Below are 18,766 nucleotides of genomic sequence, written 5' to 3'. Positions count from 1 at the left end.
AAGGTTCTCCTTATACCGTGGGTCGAGCAGTGTGTACACCCAGTAATCCATAGTGGCCAGAATGCGTGTAACGCGAGGGTCACGAGAAGGGCATCCTAACATGAAGTCAGCCATGTGTGCCAGGGTACCTGTACGCAACACATGGCTGTCCTCACTAGGAAGATCACTTTCAGGATCCTCCTCCTCCTCCTCAGGCCATACACGCTGAAAGGATGACAGGCAAGCAGCATGGGTACCCTCAGCAGTGGGCCAAGCTGTCTCTCCCCCCTCCTCCTCATGTTCCTCCACCTCCTCCTCCTCCTCAACGAGATATAGACAGGAGGGTGCTCTGACTATCCAGCGACATACTGTCTTCCCCCGCCTCCGATTCCGAGCGCAAAGCGTCTGCCTTTATGCTTTGCAGGGAACTTCTCAAGAGGCATAGCAGAGGAATGGTGATGCTAATGATTGCAGCATCGCCGCTCACCGTCTGGGTAGACTCCTCAAAGTTTCCAATGACCTGGCAGATGTCTGCCAACCAGGCCCACTCCTCTGTAAAAAAATTGAGGAGGCTGACTCCCACTGCGCTGCCCATGTTGGAGTTGGTATTCCACTATAGCTCTACGCTGCTCATAGAGCCTGGCCAACATGTGGAGCGTAGAGTTCCACCGTGTGGGCACGTCGCACAGCAGTCGGTGCAATGGCAGATTAAACCGATGTTGCAGGGTGCGCAGGTGGCAGCGTCCGTGTGGGACTTGCGGAAATGTGCGCAGAGCCGGCGCACCTTTCCAAGCAGGTCTGACAAGCGTGGGTAGCTTTTCAGAAAGCGCTGAACCACCAAATTAAAGACGTGGGCCAGGCATGGCACGTGTGTGAGGCTGCCGAGCCGCCACCAGGTTACGGCCGTTGTCACACACGACCATGCCCGGTTGGAGGCTCAGCGGTGCAAGCCAGCGAGCGGTCTGCTCTGTCAGACCCTGCAGCAGTTCGTGGGCCGTGTGCCTCTTCTCTCCTAAACTGAGTAGTTTCAGCACGGCCTGCTGACGCTTGCCCACCGCTGTGCTGCCGTGCGACACCGACTGCTGGCGACGTGCTGCTGCTGACACATCTTGATTGCGAGACAGAGGTTGCGTAGGAGGAGGAGGAGAAAGGTGGTTTAGTGGAGGAAGCATACACCGCCGCAGATACCACCACCGAGCTGGGGCCCGCAATTCTGGGGGTGGGTAGGACGTGAGCGGTCCCAGGCTCTGACTCTGTCCCAGCCTCCACTAAATTCACCCAATGTGCCGTCAGGGAGATATAGTGGCCCTGCCCGCCTGTGCTTGTCCACGTGTCCGTTGTTAAGTGGACCTTGGCAGTAAACACGTTGGTGAGGGCGCGTACAATGTTGCGGGAGACGTGGTCGTGCAGGGCTGGGACGGCACATCGGGAAAAGTAGTGGCGACTGGGAACCAAGTAGCGCGGGGCCGCCGCCGCCATCATGCTTTTGAAAGCCTCCGTTTCCACAACCCTATACGGCAGCATCTCCAGGCTGATAAATTTGGCTATGTGCACGTTTAACGCTTGAGCGTGCGGGTGCGTGGCGGCGTACTTGCGCTTGCGCTCAAACACTTGCGCTAGCGACGGCTGGACGCTGCGCTGAGAGACATTGGTGGATGGGGCCGAGGACAGCGGAGGTGAGGGTGTCGGTGCAGGCCAGGAGACGGTAGTGCCTGTGTCCTGAGAGGGGGGTTGGATCTCAGTGGCAGGTTGGGGCACAGGGTGAGAGGCAGTGGTGCAAACCGGAGGCGGTGAACGGCCTTCGTCCCACCTTGTGGGGTGCTTGGCCATCATATGTCTGCGCATGCTGGTGGTGGTGAGGCTGGTGGTGGTGGCTCCCCGGCTGATCTTGGCGCGACAAAGGTTGCACACCACTGTTCGTCGGTCGTCTGCACTCTCAGTGAAAAACTGCCAGACCTTTGAGCACCTCGGCCTCTGCAGGGTGGCATGGCGCGAGGGGGCGCTTTGGGAAACAGTTGGTGGATTATTTGGTCTGGCCCTGCCTCTACCCCTGGCCACCGCACTGGCTCTTCCAACCTGCCCTGCTGCTGCACTTGCCTCCCCCTCTGAAGACCTGTCCTCAGTAGGCTTAGCAAACCAGGTGGGGTCAGTCACCTCATCGTCCTGCTGCTCTTCCTCCGAATCCTCTGTGCGCTCCTCCCTCGGACTTACTCCAATTACTACTACCTGAGTGATAGACAACTGTGTCTCATCGTCATCGTCCTCCTCACCCACTGAAAGCTCTTGAGACAGTTGCCGGAAGTCCCCAGCCTCATCCCCCGGACCCCGGGAACTTTCCAAAGGTTGGGCATCGGTCACGACAAATTCCTCCAGTGGGAGAGGATTCGGAACCATTGCTGCCCATTCTGGGCAGGGACCCGAGAACAGTTCCTGGGAGTCTGCCTGCTCCTCAGAATGTGTCATTGTAATGGAGTGAGGAGGCTGGGAGGAAGGAGGAGCAGCAGCCAGAGGATTTAGAGTTGCAGCAGTGGACGGCGCAGAACTCTGGGTGGTCGATAGATTGCTGGATGCACTTTCTGCCATCCACGACAGGACCTGCTCACACTGCTCATTTTCTAATAAAGGTCTATCGCGTGGACCCATTAATTGTGAGATTAATCTGGGGACGCCAGAAACGTGCCTCTCTCCTAATCCCGCAGCAGTCGGCTGCGATACACCTGGATCAGAAGCTCGTCCTGTGCCCACACCCTGACTTGGGCCTCCCCATCCTCGCCCGCGTCCACGTCCTCTAGGCCTACTCCTACCCCTCAGCATGGTGTATTACCAGTAGTGCAGAAACAGAACACTGTAATTAAATGTGCCGCTTATTGGCCTGTGGTTGGAGGCTGACTTCGCTTACGGAACGCACAGTAGAGCCAGGAAAGAATTTTGCGCAAGCCTGCTGTAACACTTAGCTGGCTGCGTATTAATTAGGACTACTACCCCCAGCAGAGACGCAGTACAGTCAGGACGGTCACAGGCAGCCCAAATATATTTTTTTGTCCCAAATTTTTGGGGAAAAGCCCACTGCCTATATAGACAGTATACGTCTTTCACCTTTTTCACTGTCCCTGCCTCAGCACTACTGGCCCTATACTATGTAAAATTACTGCAGACTGAGACGCAGACTGTTTCCCTCTGGACAGGATGACAGCGGTGATGTAACGGCCAACGCAGAGCCAGGAAAGAATTTTGCGCAAGCCTGCTGTAACACTTAGCTGGCTGCGTATTAATTAGGACTACTACCCCCAGCAGAGACGCAGTACACTCAGGACGGTCACAGGCAGCCCAAATAGAATGTTTTTTCCCAAATTTTTTTGCAAAAGCCCACTGCCTATATAGACAGTATATCTCTTTCACTGTCCCTGCCTCACCACTACTGGCCCTGGCCTATGTAAAATTACTGCAGACTGTTTCCTTCTGGACAGGATGACAGCGGTGATGTAACAGCCAACGCAGAGCCAGGAAAGAATTTTGCGCAAGCCTGCTGTAACACTTAGCTGGCTGCGTATTAATTAGGACTACTACCCCCAGCAGAGACGCAGTACACTCAGGACGGTCACAGGCAGCCCAAATAGAATGTTTTTTCCCAAATTTTTTTGCAAAAGCCCACTGCCTATATAGACAGTATATCTCTTTCACTGTCCCTGCCTCACCACTACTGGCCCTGGCCTATGTAAAATTACTGCAGACTGAGGACGCAATGCTCTGCACGGCCGATATACAAAAAAAAAAAAAAAGTGCAACACTGCAAAAAGCAGCCTCAACAGTACTGCACACAGTCAGATGTGGCCCTAAGAAGGACCGTTGGGGTTCTTGAAGCCTAAAATAACTCCTAACACTCTCCCTATAGCAACTCCAGCAAGACAGCACTTTCCCTGAACTATGTCAGAATGCATCTGTGGCGAGCCGCGGGAGGGGGCGATTTATATACTCGGGTGACACCTGATCTCGCCAGCCACTCACTGCAGGGAGGTGGTATAGGGCTTGAACGTCGCAGGGGGAAGTTGTAATGCCTTCCCTGTCTTTCTATTGGCCAGAAAAGCGCGCTAACGTCTCAGAGATGAAAGTGAAGGTAACTCGAACATCGTGTGGTACTCGTCACGAGTAACGAGCATCTCAAACACGCTAATACTCGAACGAGTATCAAGCTCGGACGAGTACGTTCGCTCATCTCTACTTATGATCTCTATGTTGTAGCAAAGCAGTTATTATCAGAGCTGCAAGTAACCTACATAACCACTTGGTGTGGCATAAATGTGGTGTTACTAAAACCCGTGATGGGTCTTGTGATATCACCGACCTGAACCCTCATACTCCACGGTAAAGACTGGGCTGATATTTGTAATTAGGCTCCGACGCAGACAAAGGGGAGTGTCTCACCACTTCTCCATAAAGCGAAACAGTAGCCTAAAATCACCTGCAACTGCTTTTTTACAAGCTAGTGTGATCCTAGTTAAAAATTCCAGGAGCAACTATACAGTTACTATACAGCCCTGTCATTATATGTTTGGTACTTGTTTAACTGGGCTGTCACTTTAAAATTGAATGACTCTCTTCCATAGTTGCATTCTGTGTAATTCAGAGTAGCAGAGTGAGTGATATTGTACATTTTACTTGTCTAGCCTTTTAATAAGTTTTTTCATCTGGTTAGCATGGAAACAACCAGGGACATGTTTAGAGCTATGTATATAAATAAGTGCAACATTTAGCAATCTCAACAAGAATGACGAGATGAATGTTTCCATTGCTGGGTGCATTTAGGGAACTGAAAACCTATAAAAAAAGGTTTACTTCAATGCTAAAAAAGATTTACTTATTAAAAAATGGAAGCCTAAATGAAGTATATAGGAGAATTATGTCTGTATGATCAACCTAAATTTCTCTGCATTATATTGCTTTATTAAAGACATTTTAAAACGTACATGAATCAGTCCACTCTAAACTGTCTTACGAAGGCAAAAAGAATGGATTGCACACAAATCAAATATAACTACCAATAACCAAGACCCAAAGCCCAAAAAGAAGGGGGGAAACTATTTAGACCAATAAAACAAGACCTTTGAATTAGAGCATATTTCAAGGGCTAACAATTAAAAATGTGTCTCAAAAAATTCATCAATTTAGAGATAACTGGAGTCCCCAGACTGATCCATTTTCTAAGTAGAGATAATCCCATCAGAAAAATAATGCTCAGCAATTCCTTTATAAGATAAATGGCTACCTTTAAAAAAAGTAAGGGCTCCCACCCACTGGCGTTTTTTTCTCCACTGCGATGCGATTCTAAAGTTAAAGTCTCGCATCGCAGTGCGAGAAAAACGCAGGCAGGTATCCCAAAATCGCTGGGATATCGCTGCAACAGTCTTTTCAATGGGGCCAGCGGCAGCAGCGCTAGCCACATTGAAAAGATATGGAGAATGGCGCGGACTTCTGCCACAGCTGGAGTGTCATGCAGGCAGTGATTGTGCTTTGCTGGAGGTAGTGTGGTGCTTAGCTAAGGTATGCATTGCTAATGAGGGCTTTTCAGAAGTAAAAGTTGTTGGGAGGGGGGGGCCCACTCTTGCCGCTATTGTGGCTTAATAGTGGGACCTGGGAACTTGAGATGCAGCCCAACATGTAGCCCCTCGCCTGCCCTATCCGTTGCTGTTTCGTTCCCATCACTTTCTTGAATTGCCCAGATTTTCACAAATGAAAACCTTAGCCGAGCATAGGTCCCATACAAAAATGCTCGGGTCGCCCATTGACTTCAATGGGGTTCGTTACTCGAAACGAACCCTCGAGCATCGCGATAATTTCGTCCCGAGTAACGAGCACCCGAGCATTTTGGTGCTCGCTCATCTCTACAAACAAACAAAAACTGTCTTTGAAAATATACATCTGTCTATGCTGACAAGAGAAAATAGAATAACTACTATCATACATAAAAACAAAGTCATGAGACAAATGTAACATGTTCTACAACAGACGGGAGTGAAGACAGACATTACAATTATATAAACCAATCATTAGTCTGGCTGCATAGATGGACATCAACAACAATGCCAGAGAAGGAACATCTCATTGATGTCAAGGTTAGAGCTAAGGAGGCGCCCAAAATCACACTAGCTATTTATCTATCAATCCATATTATTACAGCAGAACACAGCGTGACCAATTTGCTGAAATGTAACAGAGAGGATCTTGTCTTTCAGATGGAGTAGACGTTAGTGATTATGAGCAGATGTAAAGGGCATTAATCAGAGGACTTCTGTATGCTTTTAAATTCACACAAATTTGTTTTATCCATACTTTATTATGAAATCAACTCACACTTTTCTAGTGCCCAAAAACTGATCATTATACTTTAATGCAAACTGATACAGTTGCAGGAAAAAGTAAGTGAACCCTTGGAATTACCTGGATGTCTGCATTGATTACTAATAAAATGTGGTCTGATTGTTATCCAAGTCACAGTTATAGACAAATACGATCTATATAATCTAACAGCACAAACAGTTGCATTGTTCAAGTCTTAATTGAGCACATTGAGAAAACATTCACAATGCAAGGAGAAAATGTAGAGGATGATGAGGAGAGAGCAAATCTGTTAAACAGTTTTCTTCTCCAGTGTATTTACAGAGGAAAATGAAATGTCAAATGAGATTCAGAGTGCTAAAGTAAACTCTCCACTAGTTGTCACCAGTTTAAAGGCCCTTTTACACACAATAATTATCGCTCAAAATTCGCTCAAAAGCCATCTTTTGAGTAATAATCGTTGTGTGTAAATGTGCCCATCTTTCATTTTTCTGCCAAACGATGATTTTCAGTTCGGCATGAAAAACCGTGGTTCGGCAGAAGAGCTGATAAGAAGGACCTCGCACTGTGTTCTGCCCAGGGAGTGCTGATTGCATTGTTTCATCTGTCAGCCCTGCGGCAGAACAAAGGGAACGTATTGAGAGAACAGACCACCCGCTATTCTCTGAATATAGCTCCCGGCGGCTCACATGCATTGCTTAAGCTACTAATTAGCATTAGTACCAATTTGTAGTTACGCAAAATGATCGCTCAAAAGCCATCTTTTGAGTGATCACCTTTGTGTGTGAATGGGCCTTAACCCAGGAATAAGGGCAGATTTGTTATAAAAAGATTAAAAAAGACAAATTGCTGGGTCCTGATTACATACACCCCTGGGTTCTAAGGAAATTAAGTAATGTGTTAGACAGACCATTGTTTCTTATATTTAAGGACTCTATAGTGACAGTGGGTCTGTTCCACTGGATTGGCACATCGCCAATGTGGTGCCAATATTCAAAAAGGGGTCAAAAAGTGAACCTGGCAACTACAGGCTTGTAAGTCTTACTTCTGTTATGGGTAAAATGTTTAAAGGCTTTCTAAGAGATTTTACCCTGGAGTACATCAAGAAAAATAACTGTATAACTCCATATCAGCATAGGTTTATGACGGTTTGCTCCTGCCAAACCAACCTAATCAGCTTCCATGAGGAGATAAGTTCTAGACTGGACCGGAGAGAGTCATAAGATCTTGTGTATCTGGACTTTTCCAAATCTTTTAATACTGTGCTACATAAAAGGTTGGTATATAAAATTAGAATGTTTAGTCTGGGTGAGAATGTGTGTAAGTGGGTAAGTAACTGGTCAATGATAGTAAGCAGAGGATGGTTATTAATGGTACATACTCTGATTGGGTCTCCATTACTAGAGGGGGTACCACAGGGGTCAGTATTGGGCCCTAATCTTTTTAATATATTTATTAATGACTTGGTAGAAGGATTGGACAGTAAAATATCAATATTTGCAGATAATATAAACATATGTTAAGTAATTAACACGAGAGGAAAGAATGCAGTAGTAAATGGATCTGGATAAGTTAGGGGCTTAGGCAGAAAAGTATAAAATGAGGTTTAACACTGATAAATGTAAGGTTATGCACATGGGCAGGGGAAATACATGGAAAAGGACTTGGGGATTTTAGTTAACTGTAAACTTAACTGGAGCAACCAGTGTCAGGCAGCTGCTGCCAAGGAGGATAGGATCACAGGTTACCTAGTAAGAGGTACAGGGCCACATGACAAAAACATTGTTCTTCCTCTCTACAATCTACTAGTCAGACCACACATGGAATATTGTGTACAGTTTTGGGTACCGGTACTCAAGAAGGACATATTAGAGCTTGAGTGGCAACTAAAGTAATAAATGAAATGGATGGACTACAATATCCCGAAAGGTTATTAAAATTTGGGTTATTTAATTTAGAAAAAACATAGCTGAGGGGCAACCTAATAGTTATTTATAAATATATCAGGGGTCAACACAGTGATCTCTCCCACAAAGTATCTATACCCAGGACTGTGACTGTAACAAGGGTGCATCCTCTACATCTAGAGGAAAGTATTTTTCTACACCAATATAGAAGGGGGTTCTTCACTATAATAGCAGTGAGACCAGGGATTTATTCTGATTGCCAGACCTGAAGTTGGGAAGGATTTTTTTCCCTTTAAATGAGGAAAATTAGCTTCTAACTCATTGTTTTATTTTGCCTTCATCTGGATCAACATTGGGGGCAGGGGTGGGGTAATAGTCTGAAATGGATGGATATATATCTTTTTTCAGCCTAACATAGTATGTTATTACGTTAATTCCCAAAATCAATAATGCATAGATTCTCATTTAGCGGTAATCACCTCCACCTGATGTTTCTTGCAGCTGCTAGTAAGATGTGTACAGCATTAAGGAAGAAATTTGGTTAACTTCTCTATAGAAATGTTTCAATTCATCAATATTTGTGGAATTCCTTGTATATACAGTCCTCTTCAGGTCATGCCACAGCATCTTGATGGGGTTAAGGTAAAGACTCTGACTTGGCCGTTCCAAAAAACAAATTTTCAACCATTGTTTTGTTGTGTGCTTTGGGTCATTGTTTTGTTACATTATCCAGTGTCTCTTCAGCTTGAGGTCAGGGACTACTGCCCTTATATTCTCCTGTAAAGTGCTTTGATCCACCTTAGAATTCTTTGTTCCTTCAGTGATTGCAAAGTATTGAGGCTTCAAGGCAACCCAAACCATGATACTCCTTCCACCTTTCTTCACAGTTGGAATGAGGTTCTGGTATTGGTGTGCAGTGTTTTTTTTTTCTTCCAAGCATAGCATTTTGCTTTTTTGCTAAAAAAATTCCACTTTTTTTCTCATCTATTCATGGAACATTTTCCCCAAAGCATTGTAGAAAATCCCAGTAGACTTGTGTCCTAGATGGGCTGCAGTGGGTTTTTTTTGGCAGCAGCAGCTTTCTTTGTAGTGTCTTTCAATGAACACCATTCTTCTTTAATGTTTCTCTAATACTGGAAACATAGAGGTTTTTACAGTTTGTAGTTTTCTGTAGGTTCTTGATGTTACTCCTGGGTTCCTTCTCAGCTCTTTCAGGACTGCCTGTTGTGAATTTGTAATGATTTTCATAGGAGGAAGACTAATAAAGTCCTGGATTTTCTCTATTTGTAGCTAATTTTGCTAACAATAGATTGATGTAAACCCAGCTCTTTAACAGTGCTTTTCTAGCCTCTTCCAGCTTCATTTATCTCTATAACAGATCTTCTGAGGTCTTCTCAAAGTTGTTTGCATTGAAGCATAGTTTACACCAATCTTTCTTGAGAAGAACAGATTTATCAGTAACCAGGCTCTGTGGGCCTTTATGTTATGAACAAAGCATCTATAAATCCCACACTTCCAATCTCAATTCCTTAATTAAAACACCTTTTACCAGTTAACTCTTAGAAAAGTTATAAAAAACGTAAGGTTCAGTTTTTATCCCTACATGATGCTCTTAGGGGATCTGACAAGGAGCCTGATGAGGTATTTTTTATACCCACCTGCTCATTCGTTCTTGCGATGCTGGCCGCAGAAGATTGCACCAGCATTGCAAATCGAATTCTTTTCAAAGCGCCATACGCTCACCCTGCCATAGACTTGAATAGGAGAGCACATCTACGACACTGTGAAAAGAGTTGGATTTGCAGTGCCAGCATGATTTTCAGTGGGGGGCACTACAGGAACCAGAGCCATAAAAAAATACCTCACCTGGATACTTGCCACATTCCCTAACAGCACCATAACTTAGTGGGAACGTGACAGGTTTTCTTTCATGAAAGACATAAATGATACAACTGTTCTTGTTTTATTACTTTCGTTAGATTGTGTTTATCTATAATTGTGACTTAAATAACTATCAGAACACATTTTATTAGTAATCAATGCAGAAATCCTGTTAATTCCAAAGGCATCATTTACTTTTTTCTTGCTACTGTAAGTAACTGCAAACATTACACTTGTCAATGAGATGACTTCATTAAGTAGAAAAGTACAAAACTCATACATGACTTTCTTAAAATGGTTTTCAGCTTTCTAATATACACTCTTTGTAAAAAAAAAATTAAGCACCTCGAAGGAGTTGTCTTTTGGCTACAAAACTCTGCATTCAGTTACATATCAGGCAGATCTACATATGATTAGCGTTGTGGGCTGATTAGATTAACTGCTTTGCCACCTGAGACCCAAAAGGGGTTCCACTCTGGGCCTATAAAAAGTCAGATGCTACTTGTCTGTAATGGACCTGTTTTTGCACTTGTGTAGCGCTTGTTGACCACTAGACAAACGTTTATGATGCAATTGAGATTTTGCCCAGTTCGCAGAGTTTTAGAGGGGGCGAATTATTGTAATGTAAGAAGCTGGATGGTCGTATTGACAAATTGCCTGCCACCTGGGCTATTCTGACCAGACTGTTAGGACCAGTGGATGTGTTGAGTGCATGCACACAAGACGAGGGGGCTCAGGACACCTTCGATAGACCACCAGTAACAAGGATTTTCTGATCATCTGACAAGCACAAGCAGCTCAAACTATTTCTTTGTCTGCTATCCAGAGACAGGTGACACCATTGTTACAAGCCCCTGTGTCTGTCAGAACCATAACCAGGTCATTGGCTGAAGGACATTTACATGTCCTGCCTATGACACCCTCATTGCCTCCATTTACAGTGGTGTTGTGAACTATAAAACTGGACTGCTACAGCTTGATACTGGATTGTCTTCAGTGACACTTCCTGATTTAAATTGGGCGTTGACAATGTCCCTATTTGTGTCTGGAGACCCACTGCTTGTGAGATGGTCTGGGGGGCCATTGCATATGACAGTCAGTCACCCCTAGTAGTGGAACAAGGGACAATGACAGCTCAGCAATATGTTCAGGACATCCTGCAGCCACATGTGTTCCTCTCATGGCGGCTTCCAAGAGGCATTTTCCAGCAGGATAATACTCGGCTGCACACAGCAATGGTGTCACAGGAATTCTCCACAATATTGCCATACTTCCGTAGCTGCCCGGTCACCAAATTTATCACAATAAAACATGTATGGGATAATGTGGGACACCAACTTTCACATGTTTGCATGATCTACAGCAAATATGGACTAATATGTTGCAAGGTACCATACAGAACCTGTATGCCTTCATGCCCCCTGTATTACATCTTGTATCCAAGCAAGAGGCGGCACAACAGGGTACCAGAGCCTCCCACCAAGTGTTAAGCTTTCTGCAATAAGTTATCCTTTTGCTGTGATATTGTAATCACTTACTTATATCAACGTTACAAACACACTTATAAAAGTTTTATTCAATTCTGGCAACTTCTTCTAAGGGATGGATTTTTTTTTACAATAAGTGGTATTTTGTGCTTATATTCCTCACAGTTCTCTAGATCTCAGCTTGATAATGTTGTTTAGAACGAAAAACCTGTTCTGATTGTTTGATGCTCAGGCAGCTGCATATGGTTACAGTTGTAAGAAGTCTCTTGTAATGAGCTGGTGTTCCAAGCTCACGAATTACATAACTACATTGATGTTATCTTCTAATACATATATACTGTATGACATGTCGGAAGATCATACTAAGTTGGATTTCCCTTGTAAGCAAAAAGACTAGAGATGAGCGAACGTACTCGTCCGAGCTTGATACTCGTTTGAGTATTAGCGTGTTCGAGATGCTCGTTACTAGAGGCGAGCACCACGCGATGTTCGAGTTACTTTCACTTTCATTTCTGAGACGTTAGCGCACTTTTCTGGCCAATAAAAAAGACAGGGAAGGCATTACAACTTCCCCCTGCGACGTTCAAGCCCTCTACCACCTCCCTGCAGTGAGTGGCTGGCGAGATCAGGTGTCCTGATTGGCTGGAATCGGCACATGTGACGGGGCGGAGCTACACGATGACGCTGCAAGGGGCGGAGCCAAAACGCCGCTGCTGCCGAGCAGAGCCGAAGGGAGAAGACCCATCTGCGCAAGCGCGTCTAAAAAAGCAAGAAGACACCGAAATTAGACGGAGCCATGGAGACGGGGACGCCAGCAACGGAGCAGGTAAGTGAATAACTTCTGTATGGCTCATATTTAATGCACGATGTATATTACAAAGTGCATTAATATGGCCATACAGAAGTACTTAACCCCACTTGCTTTCGCGAGACAAGCCCTTTAAGGCCTACTACTGGCCTTTGGCCACTTGACTGCTTCTGCGCTGTGAATTCCACTAGCTCAGTCATACGCACCTACATCTCACTACAGGCGTGCGCAAAATTGTTTCCTGGCTCTGCTGTGCGTTCCGTAAGGGAAGTCAGCCTCCAACCACAGGCCAATAAGCGGCACATTTAATTACAGCATTCTGTTTCTGCACTACTGGTAATACAGCATGCTGAGGGGTAGGGGTAGGCCTAGAGGACGTGGACGCGGGTGAGGACGCGGAGGCCCAAGTCAGGGTGTGGGCACAGGCCGAGCTCCTGATCCAGGTGTATCGCAGCCGAGTGCTGCGGGATTAGGAGAGAGGCACATTTCTGGCATCCCCACATTCATCTCACAATTAATGGGTCCACGCGGTAGACCTTTATTAGAAAATGAGCAGTGTAAGCAGGTCCTGTCGTGGATGGCAGAAAGTGCATCCAGCAATCTATCGACCACCCAGAGTTCTGCGCCGTCCACTGCTGCAACTCTGAATCCTCTGGCTGCTGCTCCTCCTTCCTCCCAGCCTCCTCACTCCATTACAATGACACATTCTGAGGAGCAGGCAGACTCCCAGGAACTGTTCCCGGGCCCCTGCCCAGAATGGCCAGCAATGGTTCCTCTCCCACCGGAGGAGTTTGTCGTGACCGATGCCCAACCTTTGGAAAGTTCCTGGGGTACGGGGGATGAGGCTGGGGACTTCCGGCAACTGTCTCAAGAGCTTTCAGTGGGTGAGGAGGACAATGACGATGAGACACAGTTGTCTATCACTCAGGTAGTAGTAATTGGAGTAAGTCTGAGGGAGGAGCGCACAGAGGATTCGGAGGAAGAGCAGCAGGACGATGAGGTGACTGACCCCACCTGGTTTGCTACGCCTACTGAGGACAGGTCTTCAGAGGGGGAGGCAAGTGCAGCAGCAGGGCAGGTTGGAAGAGGCAGTGCGGTGGCCAGGGGTAGAGGCAGGGCCAGACCGAATAATCCACCAACTGTTTCCCAAAGCGCCCCCTCGCGCCATGCCACCCTGCAGAGGCCGAGGTGCTCAAAGGCCTGGCAGTTTTTCACTGAGAGTGCAGACGACCGACGAACAGTGGTGTGCAACCTTTGTCGCGCCAAGATCAGCCGGGGAGCCACCACCACCAGCCTCACCACCACCAGCATGCGCAGACATATAATGGCCAAGCACCCCACAAGGTGGGACGAAGGCCGTTCACCGCCTCCGGTTTGCACCGCTGCCTCTCCCCCTGTGCCCCAACCTGCCACTGAGATCCAACCCCCCTCTGAGGACACAGGCACTACTGTCTCCTGGCCTGCACCCACACCCTCACCTCCGCTGTGCTCGGCCCCATCCACCAATGTCTCTCAGCGCACCCTCCAGCCATCGCTAGCGCAAGTGTTGGAGCGCAAGTACGCCGCCACGCACCCACACGCTCAAGCGTTAAACGTACACATAGCCAAATTTATCAGCCTGGAGATGCTGCTGTATAGGGTTGTGGAAACGGAGGCTTTCAAAGGTATGATGGCGGCGGCAGCCCCGCGCTACTCAGTTCCCAGTCGCCACTACTTTTCCCGATGTGCCGTCCCAGCCCTGCACGACCACGTCTCCCGCAACATTGTACGCGCCCTCACCAACGCGGTTACTGCCAAGGTCCACTTAACAACGGACACGTGGACAAGCACAGGCGGGCAGGGCCACTATATCTCCCTGACGGCACATTGGGTGAATTTAGTGGAGGCTGGGACAGAGTCAGAGCCTGGGACCACTCACGTCCTACCCACCCCCAGAATTGCGGGCCCCAGCTCGGTGGTGGTATCTGCGGCGGTGTATGCTTCCTCCACTAAACCACCCTCCTCCTCCTCCTCCTATGCAACCTCTGTCTCGCAATCAAGATGATAGGTGCGATCTGCGATTTCTATGGCCTAAGAAGGACCGTTGGGGTTCTTGAAACCTAAAATCACTCCTAACACTCTCCCTATAGCAGCTCCGGCATCAACAACACTTTCCCTGAACTATGTCAGAATGCATCTGTGGCGAGCCGCGGGAGGGGCAGATTTTAATACTCGGGTGACACCTGATCTCGTCAGCCACTCACTGCAGGGGGGTGGTATAGGGCTTGAACGTTGCAGGGGGAAGTTGTAATGCCTTCCCTGTCTTTCTATTGGCCAGAAAAGCGCGCAAATTTCTCAGGGAAGAAAATGAAAGTAACCCGAACACCGCGTGGTACTCGTTACGAGTAACAAGCATCTCGAACACCCTAATACTCGAACGAGTATCAAGCTCGGACGAGTATGCTCGCTCATCTCTAGTTAGTATCTTGCAACCTGGTATCCGAAACTCTGTGTGAGCCAATATTTAACAAACCTTACAAGGATAATGTCTGAAGCACAGAGTCCCAGTATTGTTGGAGAAGTGGGCAGCTCCACAATACATGCAGAAATGTATCTTTGTTGCCAAAGTTCCTACAGCAGTTGACTGTACAGTTAGGATGCATTTGAGCTAATCAGACTGGAGTATAATACTATCTCAGTGTGATATTCATTCATTTCTCCATGTGTGAAGTATATTTAGGTGCTTTATGTGTCAGGTAAAAGACTTGTTTCCATTCTTGATCACTGCATGTTTGAGCTAGTTCTATCTCACAGTCCTTTAGTGGCCACATTTTTTTGGAAAAGTCATGCAATAAGGTATAGATAGGTTTTAACCCTTTAGTTCCTCTGCAAAATATCTTGAATATGTTTAGGTTACCCCGAAACAAAAAATGTTTATGGGTTTTGAAAAAAATAATGGATTTGTAAATATTGGAATGATCTCCGGGGGTCAAATTGTACTAACTCATAGAGCCCTGGAGGTCCCTTCCTACATAGTAAGAGTTGGAAGAGACCTCCAGGGTCATTGGGTCCAACCCCCTGCTCAATGCAGGATTCACTAATTCATTCCAGGAATAATTACCTTACATGAACTAAACTTCATGCTTCTCTTAATACATCCCAGAATTGTGCTTACCTTTTTTGCTGCTGCATCACACTGTTGATTCACGTTCAGTGTGTGATCTATTAGCATACCCAAATATTTTTCGCATGTGCTGCTGCTTAGCCCAATTCCTCCAATTCTATATGTTTTTTTCATCTTTCTTGCCCAGATGTAGGACTTTGCATTCCTTCCTGCTAAATACCATTCAGTTAGTTGCCATCCACTGTTCAGGCTTGTCTAGATCTGTTTGAATCCTCTCTCTTTTGTAGTGTTAGCTATCCTTCCTAGCTTTGTGTCCTTGGCAAATTTGATCAGGTTCCCTCATTTCCTTTGCCCAGATCATCTATAAAAATGTGGAATAGCACTGGACTCAGGACAGAGCCTGGTGGTACCCCACTTGAGACATTTACCAGTTGGCTGTGCAGCCGTTTATGACCACTCTTTGAATACGATCACTCTGCCAGTTCTTAATTCCACCCAACAGTTGCCTTGTCAATCCCATATTTGGTATTTTTTTCAATAAGTATGGTATGAGGTACTTTATCAAATGCTTTACTAAAGTCAACATATACTATATCCACCGCATTTTCCTGATTAACCCAGTCCATAATTCTGTCATTATTATATTTGTCTGGCATGACTTGTTTGTTATAAACCCATACTGGCTCTGGTTAATTATTCCATTCTCATACTTGTATGCATGCTGTTTAATAATTTGTTCAAAGATTTTTCCCAGTACAGATAGTCCCCGACTTGCGAACATTCGAGTTACGAATTTCGCTAGATACGAACTATCTGTAGAGCACAGTATGATGTAATGCTATGGCATTACATCATACTGTGCAGGGGCCGGAGAGGCTTCTATCAAGCCTGATAGAAGCCTGTCCGGTCACATCGCGGCTGCTAGGCAGCCGGGGGCCTTCTGAAAGGCCCTAGGGCTGTCTATGCAGAGCGCCTAGCAAGCCGTGGGCTTGATGAGCACTCTGCATAGGCAGCCCTGGGGCCTTTCAGGAGGTCCCCGGCTGCCTAGCAACCACACAGCGTCCCGCGATCTCATCGTGGGACGCTGTACGGGCCCCCTGAACGTCGGGTGCAGGCTGTTTCTTACAGCGGGCACCCGGCGGCAGCAGTTCCCGACGAGCCGCGCCGCTCGTCAGAACTGTTAACACTTTAAATACCGCTGTCAGAGCGGTATTTAAAGTGTTAACAGTTCCGACAAGCGCCACGGCTCGTCGGAACTGCTGCCGCCGGGTGCCCGCTGTAAGAACAGCCGGCACCCGACGTTGTATGGAGCGGGATCCACCCGCGATCCCCTCCATACTACCGTTTGTTCGACTTGCGAACAAAACGGACTTGCGAACGGGCTCCCGGAACGGAACCCGTTCGCAAGTCGGGGACTATCTGTATTGAAGTCTAGCTCCTTTGTTTTTCATTCTGGACATAAATGAAATCCAACGTATAGATCATGTTATTTATGGAGCAGACTATTATGGCATACCTTCCTTGTGAGTGCAGTTCCTCTCTAATAAGCTAGAATGCCACAGAATTTTTTATTGTAATTAACACTCTAGATTTAGAGTTGTAATGGAATTGAAATATGTTAAGGCAGCTTGGATGCTTTATGTAAAAGGCATCCTCTTGAGACTATGTGTGCCTTCTTTGCACGAAAAATATCTGGAGACAGTGACTTCATATTTGCCCACATATATGCCTTTTTTGAGGACTGTTCAGCCCTTTAACATTTAACGGTGCAATCTTAATCATCCTGTTTAATAGTAAATAGATAAGGCCTAGTTATGTAGAGATTAATATAGTTAAAGTTGTGGAAGGTTGGTTGCGTGGGAGCATTCTCCATATGCTGGATGATCCAGTATGTGTACCCAGTATATAATGAAAGGAAAAAAAATTAGAGAATAAAAATATACAACCTTAATCTCAAACAGTCTCTCACTGTGCTCTGAGTAAAAAAAAAGCCGTAACACCTCCTTCCGCGGGACGTATCTTCAAGGTATTATGCGCATGAGCGATTGGAATAATGTGGCTGCAAAGGAAAGCCTTGCTATTCAAGGGTTTGAAGCTGTGTTCTCGCTGCTGCTCTGTGGAATCCACATGATCAGGCAAGCACTCCTCTGGCTCTGAGTAGGAGAGCTGACTTGTGAGCTTCCAGCCCCGTAATCCTGGTCTCACTCTGGAGACTGGAAAAAGAAAAAATGCCTGGATTAACAGTCCACCACTTCCCCCTCCGTAGCATCCTAGAGGTGTAAGGAACAAATGAGGCCCATCTAGCTGTGTGTTTAGCTGCTGTAATGTCGCTTTTGAGCCCTGGTAGCTCAGGAGCTCTGCACTAGGCTGCCATTCAGTTTAGCAACTAAGCCATGTCCCAATCATCGGCTAGATTTAACTAAAAACAAAACATTTTGGGACAATCCCTTTAAGTAGAAAAACATCAATGTAAAACCATAAAATGTATTACATCCTATGAATATATTTCTTTTTCTCCATAATATGATTCTTTGTATTTTTCCTAACACAGTCCTTAATCTTTTAACTATTTGTTGTTTTTTTCAGCTTCGCAATAGTAAAGCAACAGGTTATTGTTTGGATCAAGGTTCTGAAGATGACAATAAAGCCATTTTGTACCCCTGCCATGGAATGTCTTCACAGGTAAACAATGCATGGAGCTGCTTGGCAACCCACATTCTAACTTTACTCTTATGTTTAATTGAATATTAAGTAAAGCTATTTCACATTCTATGGGGCTTAATTACTACTCAAAATAACACAGTTTCTTGGCGTAAATTATTCCACAAAACTGTCTTAAATTCTTGTACCACATTAAGGCCTCGGTCAGACGGGCGTTTTTTCGCGCGATTTGTGCACGCGCATGCGTCCGGCGATTTTATAAAACCATTGCTTTGCAATGGTATCGGACACATGAGCGCTTTTTATGCACTCGTCTGATAAATTATAGAACAGAAATCGCAGATTGCACCTATCTGTGATCTGCAATTCCTGTTCTCTTCTCTATATGCGCTCAATGGGGCCGGCGGCAGCAGCGCCGACCCCATTGAGAACATATAGTAGAAATTCCCGGCTGCTGAATACTACTCAGAGCAGTTCAGGAGAACTGTCGGCCGGCCGCGGCTGAACTCCGTCTGCCGGGACCAGGTGAGTATATATTTTTTTGTTGTTTTTACACATTTCTGGATGAATTTCAGGGAAGGGCTTATATTTTTAAGCCCTTCCTGAA

At 46.0% G+C, this 18,766-nt stretch overlaps 1 protein-coding gene across 1 annotated transcript in view; it reads left to right on the top strand.

Annotated features, from left to right (window-relative positions):
• The window catches only part of GALNT9 (polypeptide N-acetylgalactosaminyltransferase 9), a 326,026-nt gene that overhangs the window by 286,685 nt on the left and 20,575 nt on the right, over nucleotides 1-18,766 (top strand). Inside the window, exon 9 of the mRNA XM_066601931.1 lies at nucleotides 18,085-18,180. Coding sequence (XP_066458028.1) covers nucleotides 18,085-18,180 — 96 coding nt within the window. The remainder of the gene's footprint in view (nucleotides 1-18,084; nucleotides 18,181-18,766) is intronic.

Source organism: Eleutherodactylus coqui, chromosome 5 (genome assembly GCF_035609145.1).
Source record: "Eleutherodactylus coqui strain aEleCoq1 chromosome 5, aEleCoq1.hap1, whole genome shotgun sequence".
In the NCBI taxonomy this organism is placed as follows: domain Eukaryota; kingdom Metazoa; phylum Chordata; class Amphibia; order Anura; family Eleutherodactylidae; genus Eleutherodactylus; species Eleutherodactylus coqui.
This window is presented reverse-complemented; position numbering and strand designations above follow the sequence as displayed.